Source organism: Fusarium tjaetaba (genome assembly GCF_013396195.1).
Source record: "Fusarium tjaetaba strain NRRL 66243 chromosome Unknown NRRL66243_c0000223, whole genome shotgun sequence".
In the NCBI taxonomy this organism is placed as follows: domain Eukaryota; kingdom Fungi; phylum Ascomycota; class Sordariomycetes; order Hypocreales; family Nectriaceae; genus Fusarium; species Fusarium tjaetaba.
Window position 1 is genome coordinate 152,998 of NW_023501419.1, and position 15,645 is coordinate 168,642.

General features: G+C 47.1%; 4 protein-coding genes across 4 annotated transcripts; 3 read left to right on the top strand and 1 right to left on the bottom strand.

Annotated features, from left to right (window-relative positions):
* Positions 1-539: 539 nt before the first annotated feature.
* FTJAE_9747 (uncharacterized protein) lies at positions 540-875 on the bottom strand (the record flags this gene model as incomplete). The annotated part of the gene is made up of 3 exons (XM_037356699.1): positions 540-660; positions 711-781; positions 831-875. The coding sequence occupies 3 exons, from the start codon at positions 873-875 to the stop codon at positions 540-542; spliced, it is 237 nt and encodes a 78-aa protein (XP_037203218.1).
* A 1,138-nt stretch (positions 876-2,013) lies between these two features.
* Positions 2,014-3,231, top strand: FTJAE_9748 (nucleoside-diphosphate-sugar epimerase; the record flags this gene model as incomplete). The annotated part of the gene is made up of 5 exons (XM_037356700.1): positions 2,014-2,033; positions 2,101-2,114; positions 2,166-2,357; positions 2,419-2,697; positions 2,765-3,231. The coding sequence occupies 5 exons, from the start codon at positions 2,014-2,016 to the stop codon at positions 3,229-3,231; spliced, it is 972 nt and encodes a 323-aa protein (XP_037203219.1).
* Positions 3,232-5,735: 2,504 nt separating this feature from the next.
* FTJAE_9749 (heat shock SSB1) lies at positions 5,736-8,208 on the top strand (the record flags this gene model as incomplete). Its single annotated transcript, XM_037356701.1, has 7 exons — positions 5,736-5,778; positions 5,957-6,134; positions 6,191-6,356; positions 6,416-6,714; positions 6,766-7,371; positions 7,605-7,635; positions 7,687-8,208. The coding sequence occupies 7 exons, from the start codon at positions 5,736-5,738 to the stop codon at positions 8,206-8,208; spliced, it is 1,845 nt and encodes a 614-aa protein (XP_037203220.1).
* A 2,260-nt stretch (positions 8,209-10,468) lies between these two features.
* Positions 10,469-11,790, top strand: FTJAE_9750 (uncharacterized protein; the record flags this gene model as incomplete). Its single annotated transcript, XM_037356703.1, has 4 exons — positions 10,469-10,597; positions 10,687-10,783; positions 10,863-11,137; positions 11,188-11,790. 4 exons carry the CDS (start codon positions 10,469-10,471, stop codon positions 11,788-11,790), a joined length of 1,104 nt encoding a protein of 367 aa, XP_037203221.1.
* Positions 11,791-15,645: the final 3,855 nt, after the last annotated feature.

The following is a 15,645-nucleotide window of genomic DNA, read 5'->3' on the forward strand; positions in this document are numbered from 1 at the left end:
GGTTGATGGTTTACACCGTTTCATATTCACCAAAAGCAACATGCGTGGGAAGACCAGTTGACTCGGAAAGAAGTCTGATTTATCTCACCACATTTGGAATTGCTCAAAATATAGTCATACATTAAAGTCGCCCTTGGTAATTAGTGAGTTACGTGCCGTGTTGTTGAACTTGCACACGAAAGCAGTTGTGGTCAGAAACCGCTGCCAATCGTCCGTTAATTTCACCATTATGAGCATAACCCTTTGGGGGTCACAATGAGGCCGCTAAGAAATCGTCACATAATGTGCCACCTGTGAACTGGGATAGAAACAAGTGACTGTGGTATATGCGGCAATATGACAGGTCTCTATTCTTAAATCACGATCATGACATCTGAAATCTCAGATTGGCCATTCCTTTCCCCTCAGAGAAGTGGTCTTTGGCTGGTCGAGAGCCCATAGACTCATAGCACCAAGCCTCAGTACCATCTCACTCCATTACATTGAATCCATCATGCTGCTTTCATACTCATCAACCCAGCCACTTTCCTCCTCCAGACTTATTTCTTGCCAGAGCCGGACGAGTGAGTGTCGCCACTGGGAGACGTGTAGGTTGAGCTACCTTGACCATCGTTGTGGTAAGTGCTTCCATTGGGGTTGGAGTAATAGTAGGAGCCATCCCTGGATAGAATGTCAGCACTTGATATGTATCTTGGTCAGTTCACACCTACGTGTTGGAGTAATGATAAGAGTTCGAGTTGGAGGCACTGGAACCGTAGTCTCGAGCGCAATAATGGTTACCCTGAGATGTGAGCAGTGACACAGATAGGTGTGTAGGTGGTGGGTCTAACCTGGCTGTTGGTGCCAGAGCTCTTGGTGGTGTAGTCCTTGGGCATGTTTACTCGTTTGAGGAACAAGGAGATGGAAGTGGTTTTGTTAATCTGAGGTTCTTATGACAGTTGGTATCGAAAGTGAAAGTTCAAAAGAGCTTCAGCCCCGGGGAAGTGAGCCTTTTATAGTGAGGGGGAATCGTCCCAAACGATGCCATGCCATGCCATATTCACATCCATGTTTGGTTATCCCTTGTGATGATTTCATTGGTGGTTTGCCTATTGCAGCTACTAAAGAGAGACAAGCGAGGATATCGTGTACCCCGCTTGTCGTCGAAGTTGCTAGGGAAGCTCGACTTGGGTTGGTTGATGTTAGCAATTGAGTTTCTCGTTAATTAGCGGCAATAGCTCAAAACAAGTTGTCTGAAGGATATTGCTAGTGTGGTACGGAGTGCAAAGTGGGTTCTATATAGAGCATCAAGCACAAACGGCGCCCCCGCGAGATATCCAACATGACGAGACAAGTTCTTCGGTCCCTTGTACTTTGATATAGTCTTAACTTAGACTAAGTTATCATAGACCCTAAATTATAAATAAAATTGGACTATATTTATTTCCTCTCACGATACAGGTCTCGTGGAAAGAAGGTTTCTTACCTCCCTACTGTGGCTGAGCAAGCCGTAGGAGTGTTGCTTCATTGCGGTTACGAAGAACTCTGCGACAAATTTGCATTTCTTTATGATATCATTGCTTCAAACCATTCCTGGAAACTTGTGGTTTATGTGTGCTTACTGTCAAACCGGAAATTCCGGTCTGACCTGGGTTTGTAATATGCATAGGGTAGGTTAGCATTTGCGATGTCAAACTTGGCAGTTGAGATACAAACAACATTGTCTTATTGGCCATTCCCTCGTACATCTCACCTAAAGTATGCGGCTAGGTCATCTTGGCAGTAGTTCTAGATTGTTGTATTTAATTTGCTCGGAGTTTAGTTTCACGCCGTACGTTTGCTTCGTAAGTGACGAAGACGTGCTGCAACATGCATCCTTGGAACCATCACAAGATTCTGGATTACACACATTAATAAAGTGAACAACCTTGCTCCTTTCCCTGTCGAAGTTTGAAACATCCATCAAACAATAAGAGAATTATTCACTGAACCCAACACTTTGTCTCATACAACTTAACAAAAGCCAATACCACGATGGCACCCAAAATTTTGCTGTAAGCGCCAATCACACATCACTTTGTATGATATGTGGTCAGTGAGAAAACTAACCTGTCTCTCTAGTACTGGAGTCACTGGTAAGTATTGTCCTTGAAGCGGGGCATGTCTAAACTGACGGTTGCCAACAGGTTTCGTTGGAGGTACTGCCTTTTCCAAAATACACGATGCCCACCCGAATTATGACTATACCCTGTATATCCGTAGCGAAGATCGTGCAAATATCATCTCGAAGAAGTATCCCAATGTCAAATTCGTGTATGGGGACCTCGCGAGCACCGATGTGATTGAGAAGGCGGCGTCTGAAGCTGACGTGGTTGTTCGTAAGTTCAACATACCTTACCTCAAGAATATAGGACAACTATGACTTACACTTGCGAAAAGACACCGCAGAATCTGCAGACTCGCTCCCAGCGGCAAAAGCAATTGAAAGAGGGCTTACCTCTGGTCATTCAAAGGAAAATCCGGGATACTACATCCATCTTTCGGGAGCAGGTATCCTGACCTGGTATGATCTCAAGAATCAACGCTGCGGTATGCCACCTCTACCAGAGCAGAGCTACCATGACATCAACGACATTGATCGTATTTTAAACCTACCCAATGAAGCGATCCACAAGGATGTTGACAATGCTGTCCAGAGTATTGACTCAGTTCCTCATTGTATCACCCGGTGTTATCCACGGAACTGGTCTCGGGTTGTTCAACAAGACTAGCATGACAGTTCCAGGCTTGGCTCGAGCAACATTTGAACTTGGCTACACACCTTTCGTTGGAGCTGGACAGGCAAAATGGGACTACGTTCATGTAGAGGACCTCGCAGAATTTTTCAACAAAGCTATCGAAGCAACCCAGGATTCCTCCATGAGAGAAGACCCTGAAGTATGGGGCAAGAAAGGGTACTACTTTGTCAGTGGCGGTGAACACCAATGGAAAGACCTCGCAGCCTGGGTTGCCGACGAGGTTCATCGTCAAGGATATATACCCGAGTCTAGGACTCAGTCCGTTACATTTGAAGATGTGATAAAAAATGGGTACAAGGCTGGAATTGCGTGGGCCATCAACTCGAGAGGAGAATCGGAGAGAGCGAGGAAGTTTCTGGGATGGGAGCCCAAGGCACCGTCTCTCAAAGACACAGTTTCTGATTCTGTGACTTGGAAAGCTGAGGTTCTCGGTCTGAAACCTAAGTACAAATGAGACATAGGCCGGACAATGATTGATTGTAAGTTGGCACTGAATCTTGGTGCAAGAGTTTCTTAGCAACTGTGGACCGGATGGTGTCTGCGCAGGTGTCATGACCTACCACTTTCATTCTGGGATATGTGAAGCTATCCACAGCATTGACGCAGATATATTTACAATTTACATATTATACTCGAGGATGATTTGAGATGCCATATCATGCCCGTTCTCAAAAGATGCCAGGGCATATCGGACCTCAACACAGCAGGTCTATCTATTGGCTACCATTCTGAGCTGACAAGCATAACCCATATTAACGAGTATGTCTTGTCACGAATTAGCACACATTTATTAGCATCCTCACTGTAACCTAGCACAGTCTGATAGCTTGAAAGGTGTTTCCTTTCTTCTATGTCATGTCGACGATGTAGGCAAAGATAGCTATCACCACACATTCTTCGAGATGTACTGTTCAGCCCTCTTGATGTATATTCATTCCTCAAAGTAACCACTGCTACATATCTAGTTTAAAGCTTAACCAAGTAATGCCCAAGTCTCAAAAGGCCATTATTATTACCGAGCTGAAGGAGGAAAGAAAACTCAGGACCTCGATTCTAAATGATAAAATACTTAGGTAACTTAGCATAAGTTTATGATGACTTTTGCTGAGTTTATTTTGATAACCTAAATCAAGGTCCGATATTTTCTTGTTCCCCGACAACGTCGCAAGGCACGAGGGTCGGTGGTGATCTGACTTTGGTGTCTTATTAGCTAACATTCCTGCGATGCTTGTCTGACTACGGTGTCTGTGGCGAGTCTTATTTGGTTAAAGGAAGAAACAACACAAGGTGCACACGAAAATCCTTTCTCGCCACGAGCCACACGGCGAAGGTGAAGAAGCGTTCCCCGATGTGTTTCCAGCTCACCAGCGCTGGTGTAAGACTTCTCACACAAGTCGCAATAGTGTGTCTTGTTGGCCACCGCGTCATCTCGCTGTCTTTTCCTGCTCTTGTACCTCTGAGCATTGATCTAAGTTCGTTTGGCAATAGATTCTGGAGTAGAATTTGCATGTTGCCGCATATTGTCGGCCTTTGCCCAATTACAGAACAGCTCGTTTTTGCGAAGCTGTCTCTTTTCAACCAGTTCGATAAGTTCCTCTTCAGTGTGTTCGATGCTAGGGATAGCCTCAAGGAGGAGATTGTGAGAGCACAGCCCAGACCGGGGCAAATCCTCAATGTGCCAGATTATATTGCCGCGAAGAGACCCATAACTGGTGGTAGAAGACTGCGTGGTCCAAAAGATGGCGTGGAACGCAGCCTTAACGACAAGACAGAGAGGGCTTTGAAACACTCAATTGTGTATTCCTCGAAACAATCACTGCTACATATCTAGTTCAAAACTTAACCAATTGATGCCTAATGAGTACAAAAAGCCATCGTTGCTACCAACCTACCTAGGGGATGAAAGAAAACTCTGAGCCTCGATCCTAAATGATAAAAATACTTAGGTTACTTAGCATAAGTTTAGGATACCTTTTACTGAGTTTATTTTGACACCTTATATCAAGGTTTGATATTTTCTTGCTCCCTAAGGCTAAGTTATAGAGACAATAGCTAGGACAGGCTCGATGTTGAATGACATTACAAGAATGATTCATGAGTTCCCTCAAGGTCACAAAGAGTCGTCATTCGTCGGATAGCGAGTCAGACTGATACTACGATAGGACTGGTAGCTGCAAGCGAGTAAGTTGACAACTCGTAGACACCGTAGCTCCGAAAGCGGCACAAATAGTAAAGTCGGCATTGCCGTCAAGCTTTGGGTACACAAGCTTGAGGGACAGCTGTTAGTTGGGCTGCAGTGATAACTAACTACCTAGTTCTTCCTCAGGCAGCCGAGGATCAGGAACTCGGAGAGGAAAATTTGATCCAGGTAGAGGCGGCTAAATCCTTGCCACTCACTGGGCATAGGCTGAGTGATGATTTGTCGAGGCAATGGTAAATCTCTTTCGAGGTTCAAGGTTCACAGTACAGTGTTATATTTCATAAGATCGTTCTCGCACTTTAGCCACACAAGTACTGCATGCATGCGGTTTGCGTGACTGTCAATATATGTATGACAAAAAAATGGAACATGAGATATCGATGCCAAACTATTGGCGACGGATAGTCTATACCAAAATTATCAATATCCCCGGCTTAGAATTACCTCGTTCCCGATTTCTCGCGCTCTCAAAAGTGCGTGCGTTTGGTTGCTCAGCAGAATCGAAGGAGAAAAAAAAGAATGGAGCCTTGAAAAAAACTCAGGCGAGGGACTTTACCGCGATAGGTTTAGTGGAGGGGATTCCCTACCCCGCCCCGCAGAAAAAGTTCACAGGTCCCTCCAAAATTTATTATTCTTTTAACGCAGCGTCGCTCACAAAATCAGAGTGGGAGAATTTCCTTTCTTGAAACCCCACGTTCTTCTTCTTCTCCTCTTCATCCTTCTTCCCTTTCCACCACAAACCTTTCAGACAAGACAAAATGGCGGACGAAGTGTATGACGGTGCCATTGGCATTGATCTGGGTATGTCTATTCACTTTTCTTCTGATGCGGCTGGTGTTGTTGTCGATGTGTTTTATTCTTGTGCGCCGCCATCGGGCGACTCGCTTCATGATGCCCTCACCAGAGGACACTCAAAGACAACACACTCAATGCATCGAACAACTCACCAAAAGTGTTCGCTAACACCGTCCTCCTACAGGTACTACCTACTCCTGTGTTGCTATCTACGAGGGTACCAATGTCGAGATCATCGCCAACGAGCAGGGTTCTTTCACCACCCCTTCTTTCGTTTCCTTCACTGATAAGGAGCGTCTGATCGGTGAGGCCGCCAAGAACAACGCTGCCATGAACCCCCGCAACACTGTCTTCGATGCCAAGTGAGTTGTTCTCACCTCCAGCGCACAAAATTCCAGTTTCTGACTGATATTCTCAGGCGTCTGATTGGTCGTCGTTTCGATGACCCTACCGTCAAGAAGGACATCGAGTCTTGGCCCTTCAAGATTGTCGATGACAACGGCAGCCCCAAGATCGAGGTCGAGTACCTCGGCGAGAACAAGCAGTTCTCTGCCCAGGAGATCTCCTCCATGGTCCTCACCAAGGTACGCACAATTTTCCCCGCCCCCGCACTAGTGCAATTTTTACTGACCCCTCCAAATAGATGAAGGAGATTGCCGAGACCAAGCTCGGCAAGAAGGTCGAGAAGGCCGTCATCACTGTTCCTGCCTACTTCAACGACAACCAGCGACAGGCCACCAAGGACGCCGGTTCCATTGCCGGTCTTAACGTCCTCCGTATCATCAACGAGCCCACTGCCGCCGCCATTGCTTACGGTCTTGGTGCCGGTAAGTCCGAGAAGGAGCGCAACGTTCTCATCTACGATCTCGGTGGTGGTACTTTCGATGTCTCCCTCCTCAACATCCAGGGAGGTGTCTTTACCGTCAAGGCTACTGCTGGAGAGTAAGTAACATACGTCCGGGATTACTATCAAGAGATTCTGACACACTTTAGTACCCATCTGGGCGGACAGGACTTCGACACTAACCTCCTTGACCACTGCAAGAAGGAGTTCGGCCGAAAGACCAAGAAGGACCTTTCTGGCGATGCCCGTGCCCTCCGACGTCTCCGAACTGCCTGCGAGCGTGCCAAGCGTACTCTCTCCAGCGGTGCCCAGGCCACCATTGAGATCGATTCTCTCTTTGACGGCGAGGATTTCACCATGTCCATCACCCGTGCCCGTTTCGAGGACCTTAACGCCAAGGCTTTCTCTGGCACCATTGAGCCCGTTGCTCAGGTTCTCAAGGACGCCCAGATCGAGAAGAAGGCCGTTGACGAGATTGTCCTCGTCGGTGGTTCCACCCGTATCCCCAAGATCCAGAAGCTTCTCTCCGAGTTCTTCGACGGCAAGAAGCTCGAGAAGAGCATCAACCCCGATGAGGCCGTTGCGTACGGTGCCGCCGTCCAGGCCGGAATTTTGTCTGGAAAGGCTACCTCTGCTGAGACCTCCGATCTCCTTCTCCTCGATGTCGTTCCTCTGTCCCTGGGTGTTGCCATGGAGGGTAACATCTTCGCTCCCGTCGTTCCCCGTGGTACTACTTGCCCTACCTTGAAGAAGCGGTATGTTCATTTACTAGTTCCAAAGTTTTGTTTCTCATTTCTGGTGATCTTTCTGTGGTTTGGCCAAATCTCAGCCTCGTGCCAATGCCCCACATTTCACATGGCCTTCGTGTGGAGCCCCACACACGCCCCACATTTCAAGTCTAAGGCTCTTCAGCATTTAGACAACCTCATCCAACATTCATCAAATTTTATGAACTTTAGATGACCTATACTGACAATGAACTCATTAGAACCTTTACGACTGTGGCAGACAATCAGCAGGTACATATCGACTCCCCAATCTTTACAAATCGTTTCACTAACTTGTAATAGACTGTCCAATTCCCCGTCTACCAAGGAGAGCGCGTGAACTGCGAGGATAACACTTCCCTCGGAGAGTTCACTCTTGCCCCTATCCCTCCCATGCGTGCCGGTGAGGCCGTCCTCGAGTGTGTCTTCGAGGTCGACGTCAACGGTATCCTCAAGGTCACTGCTACCGAGAAGACCTCCGGTCGCAGCGCCAACATCACTATCTCCAACTCTGTCGGCAAGCTCACCACCGATGAGATCGAGAAGATGGTCAATGATGCTGAGCAGTTCAAGAGCAACGACGACGCTTTCCAGAAGAAGTTCGAGGCCAAGCAGCAACTCGAGTCCTACATCGGCCGTGTTGAGGAGATCGTCTCTGACCCCACTCTGTCTCTTAAGCTTAAGCGTGGCCAGAAGGAGAAGATCGAGAGCACTATCAGCGACGCCATGGCTGCTCTTGAGCTCAACGAGTCTTCCGCTGAGGACCTCAAGAAGCAGGAGCTTGCTCTCAAGCGCCTTGTCACCAAGGCTATGTCTTCCCGATAAATGCACAATGTTGTTAGGAATTGCAGCAGTGTAGATATTTTGGAGTACTGATGCTGGAGCAAAGAACCGAGCACCCTCGACGCCTCGCGAGGGGCGATTGGGTTTACGACTGGCCACGGTGGATTTTCCTTTGTCGTTACGGTAATTGGACGAGGAGAAGCCAAGGCATATGAAAAGTTCTGCATGTTTCATGGGTATGCCGCGCTAGGACATGGGCGGCTATGACTACTAAAATGAGAGCTGATGGAAAAATGGTCCAAGGATGGTTGTGGGCTTGTTGGGCCAGAGCCTACAAGAGCGGTTGATGGCCTGTGAATTTAAGCATAGACAGGGTAGAATGCAGATACGGAATGATGCTTTTTTACCTACTTAATTATTTGTACTCAAGTTGCTTTGTGATGTTCTATGATGGCCACTTGACTGGTCATGATGAGTTATGGTAATTTTTGCTGCCACCCTCATGTCTGGAAATTGCAAGTATGTTATTCTACTATTACTCTTGAACATCATCAAAGATATACCATGTTGTATTCCAAGGGTGGCAAATGCTTGTCAAGATTGCTCTCAGAGCCTTTGATGCTGATGCTGTTGGTGTTTGAATGAAAGCATTATTGGAGTCTGGGAGTAAGCAATTAGCAGCGGGGAGACTGATATAACACAAGTAGTAAGCTCAATAACTAAGTAGCAGTGAGTAAAGACTATCAAGACTAAGACGTAGGTACAATCTTCTGGTTTGAAGTTGGTGCCTGTTTGTTATTTAACTCATGGTATCGTACACATGGATGGCTCATAATATGCGCAGTAGATTTCGATGAATTTGCACATAACACGCCTGTCTCTTCTTTGAACAATAATAGATACATTTAGGAATCGATTGCGCCAGTCTCATGTGGTTGATCCAAATGATTTATCGGTTATCCCATGATGAGTTTCACGCTACCCAACCTACTCAAGATACTGCAAGGTTTATGAGTATATTACAAGATTTGACCATAATTTAATTATTTTATCATAACTAAGTATGATCTTATGCTGAACTTAGGATATCTTATAATATCTTAGGATATCTTATAATAACTTAGGATATCTTATAATAACTTAGGATATCTTATAATAACTTAGGATATCTTATGATATCTTATGATAACTTTGTAATATCTTCATATGCTTGCATTCTTCACCTTTAATGTGTTCATTAAGATGCCTGTCTTACGCCAACCTATTACATCTCCCAAAGATCCACCCTCCCTGATGATATTGTACTCGGAAATCGTGAGAACCAGGCAAGCCGGCCGATTTAATTCCATGTGATCTCATGCACAGATATTTTGACTCGTTTGTTGCCCAATAAAGTACAAACGTAACCACACGCTTCGTTTGGGAATCGGGTGCATTCTGACTTCTTTTCAATACTTGATAACTTCCACATGACAATTGCCGACCCTGGATTAGCCAGAACTCCGTATGCCGCAGCATGGTTTGACCATGGAATTCGATGGCAACGAAGTATGACATGTTGTCCACTAGGACTCATAGATAATGACCCAAGGTCCCCCAGTCAAGGTCTAATCCTGAGAAACCAGAGGCAGTATCCAACGGCGGTGCCTTGAACTGCTGCCAGTCTGTTTCACCACCGATTCGGGCTGAGCCATCATAAAGCCCTGGTAGAATAGAGTGAACAGATGAAAAGTTTGGGCCCCGTGAGACCCAGTGAGTTCGCCAGTGTCATGAGCTGTTGAAACAAGGGCAATAACACAAGACTTCATAGGTAGTCGTGTAGCAGCGAGCGAGAAATACTCTGGCCTTAGATCCAGATGCTAGAAATAACTACCTACCGTAGTGAAAAGTCTACTAATCTGCATTAAATCTATGATAACTTGACTTGATATTTTAATCAAGGTATTCGAGATAACTCTCCTGGTTTTTCTTTTCTCTGCTGTGAATCAGTTGCTTGGCGCCATCTTCTTTTCAAACGTGCGTGTTGAAATTACGATCATGTCCAATCTCACAATCACAATGGCATCTATCTCAACATGCCTAGAAATGACCTCTTTATTCTATGAATCACTGTGATCTCTAAGAACGGTTCTCTCAGGGTATTACCTTAGGCAACAATCGAGGCGACTGACCTGATTCATCGTCCTCCAGGGCAGCAGCGGCCTCGCTCTGGGTATAAAGCCCCTCTCCTTCCTCCTCTCCCTCCTCCTCCAGGCTTCTTCCTCCTTCACACGCACTTCTGTCGCCCACAACAAGGGCCAATATGGCATACAGAAAAACATCCCATGGCAGTGTATATGCCCTATTTGAAGCCTCTTTTCAGAAACCCACCGATGCGGTGTCTAGTGATACCTCTACAGCATCACACAAGGCCCACTGCAGCCGCGTGGATGTTCTCGCTCTCTTACCTTATCCATCATCAGCGCAAGCGACAAGCTTGCGGACACCGACTTCATCTAACAAAACCACTCTCCCGCACAGGCGTCTAGCAATGCATTGATCCAGCGTCACATCTTGGTTGGAGGTCGCCACGGAGACCTACCAGTTCTTGTCTACCTCGCAATACGAGGAACAATTGGTAAGCCTTTGGATCTATCTGCTTCTGGATATTAGTCGCGACTGACAGTAGTTGTGATAGAAATATCTCGGCAACACAGACTTTTATGTACATCTCAACATTTTCGATGCGCTCAAGACGGAACTCAAGTATTGGCAGAGGACGGGAGTTGGCAAATTGGTATGGCTGGCGAACTCGTCGTTCAAGGGCGGTTTCCTTGCCGATGCTATGGGGCGAGGCAAGAGTCTCCAAGCCATGGTCGCCGCCCTTGAGGTGAAGCGGACCATGCCCACAAGGTCTGGCTTTATTGCAATCGTTACACGGGCTGGTTGCGTTATACAGTGGGCAAATGAAATAAAGCGACACTTCAAACCAGTAAGTACAATATCTCTGTCTTGGTCACCCAGTTACTTATTTCATGAAAGGAGCACTGCCCCTCGTGGATCATCATCGACGACGCCAAGATCGACACGACTCGCCGCCTGGAGTATGATATCGTCATTTCTTCTCGCGAATTCCTCAAGTCCCGATACAGAGACAGCCTTACGTTTGAGCATTTTTGTCATGTCAGAGTGGCTTTGGGGCTCACCGAGGCTCAGAAGATCAAGGCAGGACGTGTACAGCGCCCAAATCTCGTGCTGCATTCCGACTACTACAGCCAGATCAATCGAAATATCGCTGTCCTCATCCTGGATGAGTCTCATGGTTGCCGCAACGATGAGTCGGTATATTTTGACGCCGTTAAGTCATTAAAGTACCACCATCTCTTTATGCTCAGTGGTACACCAATGTTTAACCAATTCCACGATATCGTGGGTCAGTCACGACTCTTGCCAGGCGGTGGCCTCTTCAGTAATATGAAGCACTTTAGGTCACTATTCTATGAACACGAAGACCAGCGATCTCCCACAGGGCCTAAATACCATTTGTTCACTCGACTGTATCAGGGTTTGATGGTGGCTCTCCCCAAATCGATGGTGAAACTGATATCGATGAAAGGAGTGGAGTCGAAGAAAGACTCGAGTTAAATGATCAAGTGACTGATTGCCTTGGTCATGGATCTGATGGATGATACGGGGAGGCAAGAAAGCTCAGGACCTCGATGCTAAATAATCCGAATATTTAGGTAACTCTAGCCTAAAATTAGGACATGTATCCTAAATACTTTGATCATTTAGGCAAACTTATCCTAAATTTAGGGGACTCTTTACTAAGTTTACTTCAATACTCTAAAGCCCCAAATTTTCGTGCTCGATGCCCCTCATGACCCCATGGCACTTCTCTTTCTACAACTGTTCCGAGGCGATAGGCCTAAGCAGCAAAGTCAACGATAAAATAAATTGTTAACCGGTATCAGATCATATATCCTTTGATACCTACCATGGGACCCTGTTCGGTACTCTGAGACCTACGAGCTGACCATCATTGATAGCCCTCGTTCGGCACATAGAAAAGGGGTTGGCAGTCTCAACAACACCCTAGGTAGTGAGGGCGGGTTCAGGAGTGAGATTGATCGAGTGAGAATTAAATGCCGCGGGGTCTACCGAGAACGGAGTCAAGCTGATCATCTTCCATACTTCTGCCACTTTCTATCTCTTTTCATCGTGTCCCACTCGACTCCATACACAACCAACAACACAAGCAATTGCACAGCCAATGAACTAGACCCCATCTATCCGGGACGGATAAATACGATCATGCAGTACATCTTATTGGACAGTTGGTTAGGTATGAGATGTTAAGAAACATGCCGAGCTTTATATCATGCCTGATTAGGTTTCGCCCACATCCCGCGTACAAGTTACTCTTTTAAGGAGTCATGACAAGAGGAGAAGCCTCCAGCTAGGTGGACAATACCCATTTGTAGGAAATCCAATATCCAATTATTATGAAGCCTTTCCTTGCCTATGAAGAGACTTCCGGTCAAGGATGTGTTGGCTCTGTGCCTAGTTCTGTTTCTTGCTGATCGCTGCCTCATACGATGAGGCTCGAGAGAGCCGCTTGTAGATGGAAAGCAGCGGAAGTCAGGTTAAGAAGTGAACGATGTGGTCCCAAGTAATAAGGTAGTAAGTAAACTAAACATGATTCCGTAATGTTGTGGTGGAATTAGAAATTCTACCTGACCCTCAGCCTTTGGACGGTTGAGGTTCATCACGGACTATGAATGCTGATGATGATGTCTACCAAATTGTCACCGATAAACCACATTCATACTCTGAGAAACCAATAGCTGATGATCAGCTCTTGCTTTCCTCGAAATTATTTGCCCTCGCCCTCTTTTTGTATCTCGACCTGCACAGAGCGTGAGGTCCTTGGGGTTGTGACCAGGATGTTGGTTGGCCAATAAGGACAACTCCTAAGCGCCGCCGTTGCAGCCTGTCGCTAAACCCTACCACCCCTGAAGAACCAGGAACTTGGTATGGATTTAAACTCGCTTTGTCATTGCCTAATCAACGTCATTTGCTAGGCGCAGACGCGCTCTTGCGCGCTCTTGACCATATCTCTTTCTTTGAACCGCAGTAAGCCAGCTCAGAGTCCATTAGCCGGTACCACCAAGGCCACAACATGCAGGGAACTTATAATTGCTCGGAAGCACTTCGCGTGACCCGAACTAGTTCTCGACGCAAGCCGAAGCTCTTGTTGGTGACTAGACTAGTTACGATGCAGCAACTCTGGCTCACTAACACCCACACCGTCACTCTCGGAAGACGGACAGCTTCTTGACGGCTTGGGTCATCCGTACTGACGGCACGGTCCACCAGAACATGCAGCTCGTATCTAGTTACTTCGGAGTTCTCCTGACTTGATATGGTGACCCAGTGTCACTCTTGGGAAGGTGGGTGCTGCCCCTGCTAGGCAGTTATCACAAGAAGTGATTATCAATACATGCATAGCGATAATTTCTTTGTACCAAGAAGCGTGCAAAACCAACACTTCAAGCAAGGGTACTGTGTGATGAGCTTCTGTGAACGAGGACAACTCGAGCTAGTCTTATCCGTGCCGTGCCGTGCCCCATGCATCATGCCTTGAAGCAAGTCGAGACGTGAGAGAATTAAGGATGTTGGAGCTAGAGTACTTTCTTCTGCATCGGCTACATCTCGATTGAGAGTGTTTTAGAGAACATAACCAGTCACGGAGCCACTTTGCATGTAACTTGTTGGCTATGTATCGTGAGACGATGAGGTTGTTGTTGGACGATCTTAATCAAGGCTGCAGCTCGACTACACGCGTCTAAGAGACATCCAGCTTGGAAGGTGTAATGCAGGTAGAATGCAGTATCAATCACTTGACTCATACGCCATGTGCCAGGGTACCTTTACGGGGTCTCAAAGGAGCAGACACAGATGATGCATGATAGTGGTTGCGTGTCGTCACTCAAGTCGGACCGTGGCCGACCGAAACTAAGCAAATAGTTTGTACAAATATGCCTATCGAAGTTTCTCAAGCTCTACAAGCCTTGGGGGCCGTCGAAGGAATCAGGCCGCATCAAAGGCCGCCCACGGGAAGATCCTAGGGCCGCAGATGATACCAGACACACCAACACCCTCGGCTCTTCGGGGTTCAAGGGTCTGACGACACCAAGATGTAAGCGGTCAGAGTGCGAAGAGCATGAAAGTATTGCTCTTAGGAAAAGATCGGAGGGACTCGTGCCAAGGGCCGTAGAGAGTGTGACGATGGGACTCTGTTGCATGCTGATCTAGTGTGTTGCCTGTTGCCCACTTGCTTCTGAGCTCCGGGAGGTCATCCGGAATGAAAAGTACCAAGAAGAGACGCAAGGTTCGTGAAATATCATGCGCAAGCCAGCCCGAACCAACACGACTTGGGCCTCTGAAGACAAAATCGGCAAGGGGGTTGCAGGTGTAGACGCAGGCGCAGACGCAGACACAGACGCAGATGCAGGCGCAAGAGGTAGTAGTAGGCGCAGCCGCAGCGGAGTTTGTCTCGTACAGAGTGGGCCAGCCGAGGGTGAAGTTGTCGATTTACCAACAACCGCGCCAGAAAGGCGCCGCTGGAGTCAAACTATCGACTCATCGGCTCGAGGTTTGCTGTGATGGGTTGAGGCGCTTTGAGTTGATGTGAAGACAAGGTAAGGTACAGCCGCGCGCCATCACACCCAACCTAAGCTGCAGGAAGGTGCAGGGGTTTATCGGCCCCCACCTGGAGAACAGACAGGGGGGATGTGCGGCCGCCTACTGGCACTGTGCTGTTAGCGTGCGTTTCCGCGACACATACAGTGTAAAATCTATCAAAGTTATCTGTCGAAGCAACAGCTCCAAGCGCCCCATGACAGGGGTCATCGCTTCCCTGATCAAGCTCAGCCCAATCAGCATTCAGCAATACTTTGTAGTAGGAAAGAGTTCTTCTAGTTGAAGCCATCGGACCTGCTTTAGTATGTACAGAAGGATGCCAGACGTGGTAGGTCAGCACTGTAAGGAAGGAGTTCAGATACTGCAAGGTACACGAATTATACTTCAGATCATCATTCAGCCTACAACGGCAGTTGTATTTCCACTTCACCAACAGACAGCATCCAAAATGAAAGTCTCCTTTAACTTCCATGTCGATATTGGCCCGCTTCGGCATCATCACTCGACATATAGTTTCACACCCACACAACTTTTCTGATGAAGATCCCAAGACCCGGAATGGACAAACCGGCATATATCAACTTGAATATGGCATGATATGGCATGGCACAACATGGGGCACTTTGGGATAGTGGAACGCACAAACTACAGCTTTGTCACACTTCTCATCATCGAGAAGGGAATGGTCAACCACAACCATGTGTGACCAAGCTCCCCCTTCGTGCATCGAGTCATGCAGCAGCGCGGAATTGTGTGAAGCTATCCCAGACTCCATGTCGTTCGTTTCCGTATGCA